Genomic DNA, 17,143 nt, shown 5'->3' with positions numbered 1-17,143 from the left:
GGCATTCATTTATAGACGTCTTTATTTAGTGCCTTGGTGGCCATGACTTCAGTTTTAATGCATCTGTCAACTTTCACCAATCAGACGCTGCCAGATTTTCCCCTGTGACACTGTGTCTCTATTAAATTAAAATTAAATTGAAGGATTTTATTGGTAGGGTACAGCCACCACTTTTGCTGATCTGCGGTGCGGTACAGTTTGTTTCAGTTTATAAATAATAGTGCATTTAAGATGGTACTATTAATTATTGAATATACTATATCATGTAAGTGATCTGAGTACTCAGCTGTGGTATTTTCTTGGTGAAAGTCTCTGCCTTGTGGTATAAGGGATTAAAAATATTTCATTTGGGAGAGTTTATGATGAAACCACTCAGAAGGTGAAAAAAGAGCTGAGAATTCAGACTTGCACAAAAACGTAACAAGCATTAAGACAGTTCCAGAACAGCCCTCATAAAGTTCCAGAATAGGTCTCCCATAGGTGGCTCATTCCCTTTCATTAAGAGTCATCCCAGCTCAAAAAAGCAAAAAACAAATAAGGAGGGCATGGGTGAAGTCAGCCTTATAGAAAGAGGAACCTTTGATGAAACGGCTGGTGATGAGACCTTGCCAAGCATCAGCCTATAGACCACCAGAGGGTCGGCACCTATTCAAACCATGTTATTCTCTAGTGTCTTGTCTTGTTTTTTATTGCACAGCTTCAATCTGTTATCTGCATCACTCAGTTATCTGGATACTCTATTGTCTATTGTATCTAGCGTCGTTATTGTGTGCTTGTTATTTTAGTGCTATTTTTATTTTTAAATTCTTTTGACTGCACTGACATACCATGCCAAATTCCTTGTACACGCCTATGTATTTGGTGATAATAGGACTGATTCTGATTTTGATTCTGAACACCCACACTTTCCATGTTTCTCCCAGTTGGAAAGTCTAAGCTATGACCCTGGCCAGGACAGACACGTGCGTACACACACAGGTGAGCACACTCCCACCAGCGGACAGAGAGCACGCGGCAGAAGATATGTCACGTCAACTGCCTGAAAAGCAGACAAAAATATCCGTGTTTTTTTGACTGATGTCATCAAAAGAAACATATGAACATCATGAATCCTCTTGGTGTCCATTTCCCCCCCTCCCAAAGCTGTAAACCTAGGAGAAACACTGCTCTGGCATAAATGATCAAGTCACTAGCCTTAGACTTCCAGGTTTTTTGAGGGTGACTCAGAGAACCATCCATGTTTACATTCATTATACTAGTTCCTCCTTCCCAGTGTGATTTTATATACATGGATGCTGAGACTGCTTTTGACAGAAGAATCCATACCGGACCTGAATTCTCGTACCACAACAACAGTCTCATGGCCACAGGGAGCTTCATCCTTCCCCAACAAACTTTAATGGTTTAGCTTTCTTTTCTTGTTTCTTTCCACCTTTATTCCTTACTGTCTATCTCTACAATGTTCACCACATTGCATATTTCACCCTGAGCAAGTTAAAGGGTTATACTTAAATAACCAAACAGCACTGACTGGTCCAAGGCCAAGACAGTCATAGCAGTACTGACAGAGACAATCCTGACAGCATGGACTGGTCCTGGCCTGAGGCAGTCATAGCAGTACTGACCAGTTCTAATCTGAGGCAGTACTAACAACATTGACCAGGCCTGGCCCAAGGGAGCCCGTCATAGTAACACAGTCAAGTTGCTTATTTATCAAGCCTGAAGGAGACTGAAGGATTACATGCACCGTCGACCATGTCCCTGTGATCTGACACACCAAGACCCCCCTGACTGCGTAATAAAAACATCAAAGCAGGGAGGCATTTTATAGAGTAAGTAAACAAACAACCACAGAGAAAAAAATAAAGTACTGAAGAGCACAAGTCACACGATTTTCCAGGTTTTCCAAGTCGTTCTGATGTCACTGTATTTGTTAATGCATTTACATTAAGACATAAGAAGTTACATCCTTCAGTTATTAGCACGGAGACAAAATACACATCACTCCTCATTGGACACAGGAAACATTGAAAAGATACCTTCATCGTTTCAGTGCTGAGGGACGCCTCATTTATCACATGCCCATGGGAGTTCGACTGTCCCTGCCATGTCATTGGGATAAAGGCTTATCTCTGGGGACAGGAGATCCATGTCACGCATCAACGATAACTGTGATGCTGCTGGTTCGAAAGGGCGCGCTGGCCCCCCATCAACACACCCTGCAAATTCTATCCTGGGGGATCGTGACACGGGGGATGTGGTGGATGGCACCTGGGTCACCTTCCAGCTATATGGGCATGCACTCAGCAAGAGGGGGCCAGCCAGCTGGCATTGACTACCAGAACCCATAGATTTTTGTGTCCCTTCCCTACTCATATTTTTGGGTTCAAATTCCATAATATTACTTACCTTCCTCACAATCTAATCTACATAATTAACCTCATTACTCATCATTTCAATTGTCTACTTTAAATGTAGCCGCCAGGTACTATGCTGAACAATTCATGCGTACATAAATAGTCTGTGTATGGCACTGACCCTCAGAAGCATCCCACTCACCACAGAAGGGTGCTTCATCTGAATGATCGGCACAATCCTTCTTCCCATCGCAGATGCTCTCTGGGGGCAGGCAGGCGGCACTGTCATTGGCACAGGGGAACCTGGGGGGCTCACAGACGGGCGCCTCACAGCCCTCCTCGTCCGACAGGTCCTCGCAGTCACGGTCACCATCACACACCCAACTCTTGCTGACGCACTTCCCTGCAAGTAATGGGATGCCAAGGAACATTCCAGAAATGGTGGTCAATCCCTAGGCGAGGCCCCCAAACCAGACCTCTTGATTATTTTTCCTTTTCTCATTAAGGAGCCTCATATCGCCGTGGTAACTTTGGCAGTTTAATTTACATTACTGTTCTGATATTTCTGGGATAAAATGAGACATTTCAGTCAGAGGTGAACAGGGTGATATGGCGAAGGTCACAAACGTGACTGAAACCAAAGCACTTTGTTAACAGATGACACCTCAGCTCCGCTGAAAACTAAAATTGTAGAAAATGACCACTGCCTCCCAGGCTTGAACAATTACACAGAGCATCTTAAAAACTGCATGACAGGTGGGGGGCACTGCGGTAAACTGGCCACATCGTCACTTTTGCTTTCAGGGACATGAGAAAAACCTTTCAGTATGTCAAGGAGGAACGTAAGGCGAGATTGGAATCCCTGGCAGAGCAGCTTCAGCATTTACTTCTGATGCTGAAGGAGGGTAATGGCCAGAAGCATAGAGGACAACGACAGAGAGTGCAGGGACTGATGCAAATGACATGCCTCAACAGGAAGGTGAGGTAAACAGTTGCGGTAAACATCTCTCTCATTTAGGAGAGTTAGGGTAAAGGTCTCTCTCATGCAGGAGGATCAGGGATCAGGTAACAGTCTCCTATAGGAGGGTCAGGGTAAAGGTCTCTCTCATTTATGAGACTTAGAGTAACCATCTCTCTCGTTTTGGAGGGAACCAGCACACGCAGAGCGTCTGGACATGGAACAACAGGGGGCTCCAAGACAAAATCCAAAGGCACCAGAAAATTCAAAGGGAAATGCCAGATTCGTTCTCTGGGGAATGAGTCTGCTTGCTCTAAGGAAATGACACACTTGGATGACAGCAGATGTACAGTATAAGCAGGCATCTCTTTGTTAGGGACAGGGGGAGCTAAAAGAAGAGCCAACTGATCGATGATGCTCACGGGCTCATTGCAGCTCGCCTGTTTGAGAGCCCACCCAGGTAGAGTGTCCTCATCAGCCTTGCACCTGTCACTTTGCAGTGTGAAAGGAGGTGCCCCCTTCAGAGACCACTGCATCAATTAAAGCCCCATAATGAATGTCTCCCTCTTCAGCGCTGATGGCTCTTTCCTAAACATTCATTAGCTCAATTGAAGTATGAAAATCCCTCTCCTCACCTGAGCACTTCAGGGTCGGAGGCCCGTTTTAGTTTATGTTTAGTCCTGACTGGAAATGCGAATGTTATCACCATTACATCTTCATCAAAACACCTGGCACCTCTACTTGGGGTGAAAACAAGGACACCAGGGCTGAAAACACATGGGGGTGGGGGTTCCCTGAATCCTTTTACTGTTCATTCTCTATACTGTTTCCTGGTGTTATTTTTCCATAACATAATTACCAACAAAGTCTTCCATGGCAAAGATAATTTAAAGCTGATAATTTCCCTGCATAGACATCACTTCCGGGATAACTGCTCGAAATGGAGGCAGGCCTCAAGATAAGTTCCCTCTGGAGAGAAATTCCTACCCATTTTCCTGTTTTTAAATTCAAAATGTTGCGCATTGAGTAAAGTGTGTTCTACAGTATGGCTCATAACTGGCCCGGGTTGCATGTCTACTAGACTGTGAGATTACCCTTGTGAGCAGGGCTCAGGTGTATCTGAAATTCCACACTCGGACCAGATTGTGGCCCACTAGATAGGCATTTGGAATCTTTTTAGGAGATTGGGGGGGGTCCTTACTTCTACAGGATTGGATCTCTTACCCCACATTCCAAATTATTAGATAATCTTAGATCCTGTACCCCCAATAAAGAGAAAGAGGAAATTTGGCCAGCCAATCAGAAGACTCCAGATAGGCATGGTCTGTGAAGAGCCACCCACCAGAGGCTTTGCAGGTGAACTTGGCAGCAGGATCACACATGCGGAGAGTGCCTTGGCAGCCGGCCTCATCTCCTCCGTCCTCACAGTCCCTTTCGCCGTCGCAGAGCCAGCGCTCCGGGATGCAGGTGCCATCAGCGTTGCAGTGGAACTCATCTGCGCTGCAGTCGGCGGCAGGGAGCGCGGCTAAATGCAGGGGTGCAGAGAAAGGAACAGGCATCAGTGCAAACGGCAGCTCCAGTTTCCAAAATGCCCTGATGAAAGCACTTCCGGAAAACTCCAGAGAGCTACAATGCTGACTTTAAGGGGGGAAGAGGATCTGGGATATTTAGTATGCTCTGATTGGCAATTCTGGGTATTTTATTTTAGTATAACTGCCAGGCCATGAACATCATTTCTCCCCACTTGCTTCAATACCAAGTAGCAAGGTGGGTAACCATGTCCCTCAAACTGCAAGACGTGAAAGCCAAGTGTGTGCGTGTGTGTGTGGGGGTGGGGGAGGGGGGGGGTGATGACTTGGTGGTGATGAGCTGTATGGGATATTCAGGGTGCCAAGCACAAGTCCTCATCACAGAGGATGCCAGGTGCTGCCGGGGGGAGGGCTGACATCTCAGATTGCAGCCAGTGTCGCTCACAGCACACCTGGATAGATGGCACCTTGGGCAAAGGTTCAAGGATGGGACACAAAGTTTCCTGTGACCTCGGAAGACTGCAGATGACTTGGAACCCAGAGCGAGGAGGGGGGGAATACCAAAAAGGAATGGCACTAGAACCAGGTGGATGGGTCACGGCCTGCTGTGACTAATATGAAAAGTCACAGATGACTTTGATCTTTACACGGTTACAAAAAAACACACTGTGGAGCCACTGCCGGATATAAGGCCACTGCGTTTCAGGGGAAAAATCAAAACAGAGCCTTTTATACTTAAAAAAATGTTCCCAGTTTTCCCTCTGCTTCGCTGTTCTGGGACTGTGTCAGATTGGTGCTTCACAGCAGATCACAGATCCCCCTGGGGGCAAAGAGGATCACAAACAGACCCCAGGACGTAGGAGTTTTGGGGAGGCCCAGTGACGAACAGCAGCCGTGTCCGGCTTTCGGAGGCATGGCAAATTACAGCAAGGGGACTGGAGGACAGATTAATGCTTCCCACAGTAAGTGTCAAGATGTTTGACTTTTAAAGTTATCAGATCTCCGTGCTGACTAATGGCTGCTGTTGTTGAAGAATACGTGATAAATAAAAGATGTTTTAGCAGTTTTTTCCACAGATATAGACCTGTTTCCCTCATTTGTAAACACAGCAATTTCTGAAATCATGTCCATCCTGAAACAGAACTAAATGGAGTGCTTTCCACGTTCAGCTATGCAGTAGTGAAACAGGCTGCATGAATGTGCCATGTCACTGTTAAGACAACCCCAACAGTACTGACCCGCCCCAGCACAGGTGCTGCCCTCGTCACTGCCATCGCCGCAGTCATCATCTCCGTCGCAGGCCCAGTGGCGTGGGATGCAGCGGCCGCCAGCGCACTGGAACTGTGTGCTGGAGCAGGAGTGCACACAGCCAGCCTCATCACTGCCGTCGCCGCAGTCGTCGTCTGGGGGGGCAGTAGCCATTAGTCTCAATACCATCAGATGGACAGCTGTATGCCCCCACACGCCTGAGCATCAGAGCTTGACCCCAACCACCTCCAAAGCAGGACTATCCAATACATAAAACTTATTTTTAAAAGCAAACTTATTAAATATCATAACCTTGCAGCCATCCATCCATCCCCAATATATGCCGAATATGGTTAGCTTGCCCATAAAAACCAAGGAAATGTACAGGAAGTTCTCAACTGATGTAATTCGTTCCACATGCCATTACGTGAGTCTAATACGCAAGTTAGAATGACCGTTAAAAACACCATATAGCACAAAACACACAAGCCAAAAATATTCTAGTAATATGCAGTAAGAGCGCACAATAAATGAATAGATAAACATTCCAAATTTACATACAGGCACGTGTCAATTTGTTTGTGTTAGAGCTTCCCTAAACTATGTATCGTGGACATCAGTCCACATTTAAATGTAAATTGAAATATACAAAATTTACAAAATACATCGCCCTCCACAATTATTGGCACCCTTTGTAAAGATCTGCAAAAAGGTTAGAAAAAATGCACCTTTTACGGAAGTAGCTCCATACTGAAAAAATGAGAAAAATCAAACCTTTCAGTGAAATAAATTTATTTAAAAGGAAAAAAAAAATCAAGAAATACAGTCAAATCTTGGACATTCGCAAGGTTAGGTTGCAGAACCCGGCGCGAATGAGGAGGATTCGCGGATGTTGGGTAGAGTCACTAAAAATGGTAATACAGTCATGGGCGAATTATCGACACCCCTGGAATTTTTCCAGAAAATGCACAATTTCTCCCAGAAAATTGTTACAACTACAAATATTTCCGTATACACAAGTTTATTTCCTTTATATGCAACAACACGAAAAAACAGAGGAGAAAAAAAAAAAACTAATTTGACATAATTTCACACAAATCTCAAAAACAGGGTTGGAAAAAATTATTGGCAACCTCAACTTAATATTTGGTTGCACGCCCTTTGGAAAAAATAACTGAAATCAAATTGCTTCCTATAACGATCAACAAGCTTATTACACCTCTCAACTGGAATTTTTGACCACTCTTCTTTTGCAAACTGCTCAAGGTCTCTCAGATTTGAAGGGTGCCTTCTCCCAACAGCAATTCTGAGATCTTTCCAAAAGTGTTCAATCGGATTTAGATCCGGACTCATTGCTGGCCACTTCAGAACGCTCCAGCACTTTGTCTTCAAACATTTCTGGGTGCTTTTAGAGGTATGTTTGGGGCCATTGTCCTGCCGGAACACCCATGCCCTCTGACGCAGACCCAGCTTTCTGACACTGGGCCCTACATTGCGCCCCAAAAACCCTTTGGTAGTCTTCAGAGTTCATGATGCCTTGCACACAGCCAAGGCATCCAGTGCCAGAGGCAGCAAAACATCCCCAAAACATCTTAGAACCTCCACCATGTTTGACTGCAGGTCTTTGTAAGCCTCATTCCGTTTTCTGTAAACAGTAAAATGATGAGCTTTACCAAAAAGCTCTACCTTGGTCTCATCTATCCACGAGACGTTCTCCCAGAAAGATTTTATCTTCAAGCACATTTTGGCAAACTTCAGTCTGGCTTCTTTATATTTCTGTGTCAGAAGTGGGGTCCTCCTGGGTCTCCTGCCATAGTGTTTCATTTCGTTCAGATGTCGATGGATAGTTCAAGCTGACACTGCTGCACCCCGAGTCTGCAGAACAGCTTGAATTTGTTTAGAAGTTTATTGGGGCTGTTTATACTCCATTTGGACTATCCTTCATTGCAGTCCTTTATCAATTTTCTCTTACATCCACGTCCAGGGAGATTAGCTACAATGCCATGTGTTGTGAACTTCAGTGGACAAAGGAACATGAAGATCTCTGGAGATGGACTTGAGCCTTGTTGGATAGCCTTGAGATTGTTGGTATTTTTCCACAATTTTTGTTCACAAGTCCCCAGACAATTCTCTGCTCTTCTTTCTGTTCTCCATGCTTAGTGTAGCACACACAGACACACAACAAAAAGGTTGAGTCAACTTTACTCCATTTTAACTAGCTTCAGCCATGATTGCTATATTTCCAGCACTTGTTTCTTGCCACAGGTGAGTTCAAACGAGCATCATATGCTTGAGATAAAACGATTTACCCACAATTCTGAAAAGGTGCCAATAATTTTGTCCGGACCATTTTTGTTGTTCTGTGTGAAATGGTGTGAAATTTATCTTTTTTTCTGTTTTTTGTGTTGATCCAATGCACATAAAGGAAACAAACAATAATATAATCTAAACTAATCTAAACATCTAATTGCAACAATTTTCTGAGAAATCGTGCATTTTCTGGAAAAACTCCAGGGGTGCCGATAATTTAGGCCATGGCTGTATGTGCTTATTTCTATAGTTTAAACCATAAATATGACCCTAGTCATACTCCCAAAAGACTTTAATTTCATTTAAAAGTTAGCTTAACACATTACCTTTTAAAGGAAACAAATGTTTGATGTAAAAATACAGTACAGTACAGTACAGTATCGCCTAATGGATATTTGTTACACTAGTACATTTACAGTACGGTATACTAATGTTACCCCTACTAATTCATAGAAGACGACATTGGCTGTCGTTTTCTTTTACATTCACAGGAAGGTAAAATAAATAAACGAATTGGACTGTAAACTTATTGATAGAAGTCACATACGTAACAAAGGTACAATTCAATAAAATATGTAAAGGAAACATGTACTGTACGTACAGAGTACAGGTATTCAATCAATTAAAAATTACGTAAAAGATGTACAGAAATAATAAGTTGTAAAAATGTGTGCGCTAACCACGAAAAAAAGAGAACAAAAATACAAAGATTTAAAAAATGTTATAAAAAACAGTAGTGTCATGCCCGGCTCGTCCGATCCTCATGTGTGCCACGCCCCCTGATTATCCACGTGTGCTTCCCCGATCTTGCCCAGCTATGTCTAATTATTTTCGCTCAGTCTTGTCTATTTGAGTCCACGTCTTGCCCTACCTATTGGTCCGTCATTGATGTTAGTCTTTGTCAGATGGTTCCTAGTCTCCGTTTCCCTGGTCACCCGAATAAATCCCCGTTTTCCCCGACTTTCGCCTTCTTGCCTGCTTCCTGGCCGCTTGCCTGCTTCCTGCCCGTTTGCCTGCTTCCTGCCCGCTTGCCTGCCCATCGTTAACCCGGCGTCCCTGACAGAATGACGGACCTACCCAAGAAGAAAAAGCGGAGAGGAAGGCGAACATCAAAGGCGCCGACGATCCGCCTGGGAGCCTGCTACCTCACTGCGGCTTCACTCCTGACGAAGATTGAAGAAGAACCCCTCCTGCTCCGGGAACCGGTGCAGTTCACCACGGAGATACTGCCGCCCCTCGAGCGGTATTTTTACCAGCCAGCGCGACTGGCTAACAAAGGGGCCAGCACAACCAGAGACACCATGCCGCGAGTCCCTAGGACTCTTAAAGGGGCCACGCCCGTCTCGCCTGCGCGGGTTCTGGCAGTCCCGCCGCCTGCGGCAGCTGGGCCCGAGGTGCTGCCTCTGCCTTTGCCTGCTGCAGCTGCTGCGCCCCAGCTGGAGGTCCCAGCTACGCCTGCAGCTATCGCCGATCAATTCTTCACCCTCCAGGGACTTTACTGGAGGATGATGGAGGAACCAGCCACACAGGGCTCCCCGGAAGTGGACCAGCTCTCTGCGCAGCTGCAGCATGGCTTTGCCGCGTTCACTCCCGCCTCTCCTCGGGGCTACTTGGAGAGGTTAGTGGAGGACCTGAGGAGGCTTCTCCTAATACGGAAAGCTCCGTCTCCGGCACCTGCGCCCGAGCAGCCACCTCTGCCTGCGCCGGTTACACCCGAGCAGCCGCCTCCGCCTGTGGCCGCTATGCCCGAGCAGCCGCCTCTGCCTGCGGCCCCGCAGCCCGAGCAGCCACCTGCAGCTCCGCAGCCCGAGCAGCCGCCTCTGCCTCAACCTGCAGCTCCGGAGCCCGAGCAGCTGCCTCCGCCCGCTACGCCCGAGGCTCCTCTGCCTCCGCCTGCTGCAGCAACACCCGAGGCTCCTCAGCCTCTGTCTCCGCCCGAGGCTCCTCTGCTTCTGCCTCCGCCTGTGACTGTAACCCCTGTGACTCCTGTCCTTGACCCCACTCCAGTCCCTCCAGCTCCTGTCCCTCCTGCCCCAGTCCCCGAGGAGGTCCCGGACAGCCCGACCACTGCTCCTCCCTCCGTTGAGGTAGAGGAGCTTTAGTGGGACCACTTGGGGACCTTCCTGCTATCTCCTCCGCCCTCACCCAAACGAGATCGACCTCAGCTTAGACCCCGCATGTCAGTTTCCCAGAAGGGGAGAGGACACAGGCGCGGGGTTAGGGTCCCACCCGCCCTGCCCCCTGGCTCGCCCTCGTTCGCCTTGACTAGAGCTCGGGGGGCGCCTACAGGTCCTGGGACTCCAGTTCGGCGGTCACCTGCAGGTCCCCTGCCAAAGCCTCGTCACCCTATCTCGGTCCCGCCTCCGACTCCTCGTCGGTCGCCTGCGGGTTCCCCCGCGGCGGCTCCTCCGTTGCCTGCAGGTTCCCCTACTCCGGCACACCGATGGACTTCGCCTGGGCCTGCTATGGCTACGCCGTCGCCTGCTGCAGCTCCCCCTTCCTCCTTCCCTTTGCCGGTGTCCTCTTCAGCTCCCTCCTCTCCTCCCCTGGTGCCCCCTCCGACTTCCTCCTCGTCCCCTTCATCTGTCCGTCGCCTCCTCAGCCCCTCCGAGGTCCCCTCTTGCTCAGGCCTCCCGGTCACCTGCGGACCCTCCGGCTGCTCCCCGTCATCCGCTGGGGGTTCCTCGGGCTCCCCTTAGTCCCCCAGCCTTTCCTCCTTGGTCTCCCATCTTTGTCCCTCCTATGTTTATTCCTCATCCCTTTGTTCCTCCCATCTCTGCTCCTCGTCCCCCAGTGTCCCCTCCGTTCACTCCTGGTCCTTTCATCCCGCCTGTTCCCTCCATGTCCCCTTTCCTGATCTGTCTGTCTGCCTTTCCTGTCCTATGTCAGGTCCTGTCATACTTCCTGTCTCTGTGCCAGTTTTGTCTTTCCGTTCTGTTCCCGGTGCCCCGTTAATGGTTTTGTTCTTGTTTTCCAGGTCCCGTATCCCTCGTCTCATCCGTCGCCTCCCCTAAGGCGCGCCTTGGGGGTGGGGGGGGTTCTGTCATGCCCGGCTCGTCCAATCCTCGTGTGTGCCACGCCCCCTGATTATCCACGTGTGCTTCCCTGATCTTGCCCGGCTGTGTCTGATTATTTTCGCTCAGTCTTGTCTATTTGAGTGTCTTGCCCTACCTATTGGTCCGTCATTGATGTTAGTCTTTGTCAGATGGTTCCTAGTCTCCGTTTCCCTGTTTACCCGAATAAATCCCCGTTTTTCCCTCCACGCCTACTTCCTGCCCACTTGCCTGCCCGTCGCTTACCCGGCGTCCCTGACAAGCAGTATGGGTACTCATTTAAGATACTGATGAATCTGTATTTAAGATGATGATTATGAATTAGCTGTGCAGTACGGTGAAAATATGAAAATGACTGCATAGTGTACATGAGGAGTTACAGCTCCTCAGAGTCTCTTCAGGTTCGTGGGTGCGTTTGGGATTGAATTTACGTTAACATGTACTTACTATTACAAAATAGTAAATTAAACTATCTTCTAATATTTTTGTAACCACTAGCGTTCCAAAGGGAATGAACTTTGCGAATGGGATTCGCATCTTGTACAGGTACAGTACAGTATGTACATAAAAAGGAACATTTCCATAAGAAAGCCACATTTTTTAAGGATTTTTTTAACATGGGCTGAGCTGAAGAGCAGAGTGCACAAGAGAGGGCCTAGAACCCAGGATGATCAGGAGGGATTCTGTAAAGGGGAATGGTCTCAGATGCCCTGCTTGGTATTCTCCAACCTTATAAAATGTTATAGGAGAAGACTCAGTGCTGTTATACAGGCAAAGGAATGTTGTACAAAGTATTAAATTGAATGTCTTGAACTTTCCCCAAAAATACAGTAGAATCTTCATTAACTTAATAGCATGAAAACTTTTTTGAGGGTTTTTGAGGATTTCGCAGATGTGCGGAAAAAATCGCGGATGCAAATAAGTTCGGTTCCAATGAAATTTTCACGGATCTGTGAATTCGCGAATCACGAAGCACAAATGCATGAGGACTGACTGTAATTGCATTTAACAAAAATACGTGTGCCACAATTATTGGCACCCCTGGAAATTATGGTGAACACAATGTAACTGAAGAATGTTTCCCACGTGAATAGTACACCTTTGAATTGATTGGAGTGTGCAGGAACATTCAAGCTGTAATCCATGACTTCCTGATTAACTGGGGTATAAACATGAGGTGAAACAGAGCCCAAATTCCCTTAGTCATCCATCAACATGGGAAAGATAAGAGAAAACACAGACCAAATGAAGAAGTGTGCTGACCTTCATAAATCTGGGAATGGATATTAAAATAGCTACTCGCCTGAAAATGCTCATTTTTACTGCTAGGGCAATAATAAAAAAAAGTGGACATCAACTGGAACTGTTACAAACCCACCAGGAAGAGGACCCAAGTTTTTTTTCCTCTATGTACAATGAGGAGGATAGTAAGAGAGGCAAAAAAATCCCGAAGGATCATGGTTGGTGAATTACAAGACCAAGAACAATCAAGTCTTAGAAAAAAACATCTTCATGCTAATTGGCATGTATTTGGAAGATATGACAGAAACAAGCTTTTTGTGTCAGTTAACCACAAAAACAAGAGTTTGTGAAACACTACTACAATTTTAACTGGAACCAAATTTAAATGGAGTTTTTTGGCAATAAATATTCAAGGTGGGTTTGGTGTAAAATGAAGGATAATAAAAAGAACCCTATCCCAACTGTAAAATATGCTGGACGTTCTGCAGTGTTATGAGGGTGTTTTTCCTCCAAAGGCCCTGAAAACCTTATGGTACAGTACATGGCATAATGGACTCCATGAAATACCAGGACATTTTAAATCAAAACGTGGCTATTTCTACCAGGAAACTAAAACTGGGCCACCACTGGATCTTCCAGCAGGACCATGATCCTAAGCACATGTTGAACTTAACACAAAAAGTTAGGTGACCATAGAATCAAGCTTCTGCCATGGACATCTCAGTCCTCTGACCTGAACCCCATTGAAAACCTATGGGCTGAGCTGAAGAGGAGAGTGCAGAAGAGAGGGCCTAGAAGCCAGGATGATCTGGAGAGATTCTGTAAAGGGGAATGGTCTCAGATGCCCTGCTCTGTATTCTACAACCTTATAAAATGTTATAGGAGAAGACTCAGTGCTGTTTTACTGGCAAAGGGAGGTTATACAAAGTATTAAATTCAGGGGTTCCAATAATCGTGGCACATGTGTTTTTGTTGGAAATAATCATTTCTTGATGAGGGATTTGTTTATCTAAATTTATTTTAATGAAAGGTTAGATGTTTGTCATATTTTCAGTGTAATATTAAACTGCTTCATTAAAAGGTCAGTTTTTTTTCCTAACCCTTTCTACAAATCTTTACAAGTGGTTCCAATAATTGTGGAGGGCGCTGTATGTGTTTGTATAAAGAATAAATATAAGACACACACACACACACACACACACACACACACACACACACACACACACACACACACACACACACACACAGTCCACATATGTATACCTTTATGGAGAATCTCCATTCATGTCAATGGGAATAACCCCAATCTTAACCCCTACCTAACCCTAACCTTAATCATAGGTAACCAAACAAAATACCAGACTTTTTTAGTTTTTTGATTGCACTCACAGATCTTTATGGGGACCTGAAAAATGGTCCCCACAATGTCAAAAAACAGGTGTTTATGACATTGTGGGGGACATTTAGTGCCTACAATGAAATATAAAGCAAATCCCCCCCACCCCCAAAAACACACACACACACACACACACACACACAGACATGCATGTCACACGCCCCCGGTAATCAGTGGGGACTCACCGGAGTCACAGTGCCACTTGGCACTGATACACCTGCCGTTGGAGCAGCTGAACTGTGTCCGGGGCTCACAGGTAGGAAAAGCTGGGGAAACAGGCGGGAAAAGAGAAACGTGAAAACGTGCCTCCGGAAAAACAACCCCAAGAAAGCCCCAGTGCGACTGGAATGCTGCACACTTAACTGTACTGGACTAATTAATGAAATGATTAATCTCACACTCATTAATTAGTCAGGCATCTCTATGGGCTCGCATAGGGACACTACTTCGATAAACTTTTCCGACAGTTTTTTGACATTAACGAGTATAACTGAATTTTCCTGGGGTAATAAATTTAGATTCTTTTTCTCCTTGGGTTGTCGTTTAGAAGGCAACCTGAAATGCGAGCACGCCAACGTTTAATTACAGGAGCAAATGGGGGGTGGGAGGGGCATTCGTAATGCCTGCGAATGGTTCTAGAGGGCCCCCCCACTGTTTAACTGTGGTCCAGATGCAGACATATCAGAGGGGTGTCTGAAGCACTTCAACGCTGAACACAAGCTCTTCTTATTTATTTACTTGGGTTGGGGGGGGGGCTGTGATTGCAGGAGGCTTATAATTATCACAATAATAATAATCATCATGCCAAGCCCTGGAGCGGCCTGTCTAAGTAATGAAGCTGAGCACGGTGGCACTGTAAGGCCACTTGCGCGGTTTGGAAGCAGCCGACTCGTTGGTCCTCAGCTGAGTCTGGCAGCTGGAAAAATGAATCGCAGTAAACCAGACTCAGAACCAGGAATGGTACAATATCCAAGGCCCTCCTGGGACTTGAAGCAGTATCCCAGAGTTTGGGGTCCTTTGTGCAAGTCCACCTGTACGCTCTCAGCATCACAGTGTGCACCCAGCATGTTCATTCTCTCCTGTCTGTTTGGGGACAATCCAAACTGAAGGAAATATCTGAAGCCAACTACCAGTAAACAGCCAGGTTGCTTCTAAAATTTTTCTTGTTTTTGAACATAACTATTAAGCTCCTGATTTAATTTTCTGCTTCAATGGTATAATTCCCAGCTATAAATGGCACAAAATTAAGTGGAATAAAAAGGGTATAGTATTACTCTAATGGAATATAAAAATGCAGGTAAATTATTCAATTGGAAGAGAAAAATGCTCTTGGCTATACAGAAGTAACGATCACTCTGGTAGTTCAAATGGTAGAGCACTAATTATGAAAATTAAGCATAATTACTTTGGTTAAATGTTAATCAAATATTCAACGCTTTCTGAGAAAACACAATATAACATAAAAATCTTAATCAGTGGTGCAAATATACCACAGATAAAAGCCCTCAAATGCTACAGTCTTTATCGTGAATGATGGGTTAAGCACACAGCATGCCAGGTTAGCTGACAATAATGGGATTCAGTGTTTAGTAGATGTTCATCTGTATGGCTGGATCTTACAGTGAAGGGTATGAAAACGCTAAATTCTGATCTCGGATAACGGTCCGGAAAGGTTGAACTAACCCAGCTCTCTGATGGGATGGCAGGAGCAGGACCGGTTGCATCCCTCATCAGGATGCTTCTCCTCTGATCCCCATCCAAGAAGCTTTAAAACCTGCTTCTCATGGGAGAAGCTTTCAGAGCATGTTCTCCCGAGCCTAAACGAACACGGGGACCCCCAACCTCAACAGACCGCTTTCAACTGGCAAACAGCACAGCCGAATTGGACCACATGCGAGGTAGTGGAAAACTGCCTGACAGACAGCATTGACAGCAAAGAAGAAATGGCCGTCCACTGAGATGCCCGACACCCCCGAAATTAACCAACATCTGTCTGTTAATTTTTACAACAGGACCATAAAACAGGACTCGACCCGCTTCTGCTCCTGAGAAGTTCAGCTCCTCTCCACGTGCAATGCATCTCGAGTTGCAATCCACCTCGTTAATGTCACAGTGAATTTACGCAGGCTGCTTCACGGCCCAAAGCCACAAGTGGAATAAGACCCCAAAATATAGGATGGGATTACAGTGGGCCATCACTCATCAGTAGGGTTAGCCTACTTCTTGCCAGATCTGTCCAGTTGGTTATGGTGTCAGGTCCCATGGGGTTGGGCCCTCGCCACATAACGGTGCTGCTGTGTGGAGGTCATTCAGTATGTCGAAGCCAGATACATCCTTCCTTTATACTTACGCCTGTAGAGCCAGGTACTAATTTCTGTAAAGATTACAAATTCACCTAAGGAACTCAAAGACAAATCAAGATACCGCCAATGTCCCTGCAAAGACGGTTATGATGCAATGTGTGACATGGTTCAGAGGCACTGGGAGGGAAGGGAGATCAAATGGATCTTTGTTTTCACGGCTTGGGACTGATGTGCCACAGCATCTCCACTGGGTGTCAGGAGACGGGTCCCCGTCACCAGTTGGTGTCTGTACCTGTGTCTGTACCTTTAGTCATGCTGACCCAGTGTCAGGATGGGTCAGCGTTGGGTGACAGGTGATCATCCCTGGCCTGAAATGTGGCAGGACATTGTAGCATCTGCCAAAGCATAGCGGTGAATGGATCAGAAAGGATTTAGGGAATCCGCTCACCTATATGGTGAAAAAAAAAAACGCCCTTCTTTCACAAATGGAAATGGAGATGGGAGGGTGGCTTGGTGGGGCAGGTTCAATAATAAGTGAGTGTGCAGGTCACATCAACGTAGCCGGGTTAACGCTGAAGCCGGAACACTTAGTGCGATCAGCTAAAGGGCACAGCACTGCACACTACTGACACCTTCAGAGGAATGGCATGGCAGTGTGCTTTTACATTACATTTAGATCATGTAGCAGGCGCTTTGTCCAGAGTGACATACAAGTGAGGGAAACAGCACAATAAAAACATAGAGCTT

General features: G+C 46.2%; 1 protein-coding gene across 6 annotated transcripts in view; it reads right to left on the bottom strand.

Annotated features, from left to right (window-relative positions):
• The window catches only part of LOC125746278 (low-density lipoprotein receptor-related protein 1B-like), a 279,046-nt gene that overhangs the window by 133,912 nt on the left and 127,991 nt on the right, over positions 1-17,143 (bottom strand). For all 6 annotated transcript variants that reach the window (XM_049020071.1, XM_049020079.1, XM_049020089.1 and 3 more), the window contains 4 exons: positions 14,279-14,359; positions 6,083-6,247; positions 4,658-4,840; positions 2,560-2,760 (listed from right to left, as the gene is read on the bottom strand). In XM_049020071.1, the coding sequence (XP_048876028.1) occupies positions 2,560-2,760; positions 4,658-4,840; positions 6,083-6,247; positions 14,279-14,359 (630 nt within the window). The remainder of the gene's footprint in view (positions 1-2,559; positions 2,761-4,657; positions 4,841-6,082; positions 6,248-14,278; positions 14,360-17,143) is intronic.

The sequence above is a fragment of the Brienomyrus brachyistius genome, chromosome 1 (genome assembly GCF_023856365.1).
Source record: "Brienomyrus brachyistius isolate T26 chromosome 1, BBRACH_0.4, whole genome shotgun sequence".
Lineage (NCBI taxonomy): Eukaryota > Metazoa > Chordata > Actinopteri > Osteoglossiformes > Mormyridae > Brienomyrus > Brienomyrus brachyistius.
Note: the sequence above shows the minus strand (reverse complement) of the source record. Positions and strands in the feature narration are given on the sequence as shown.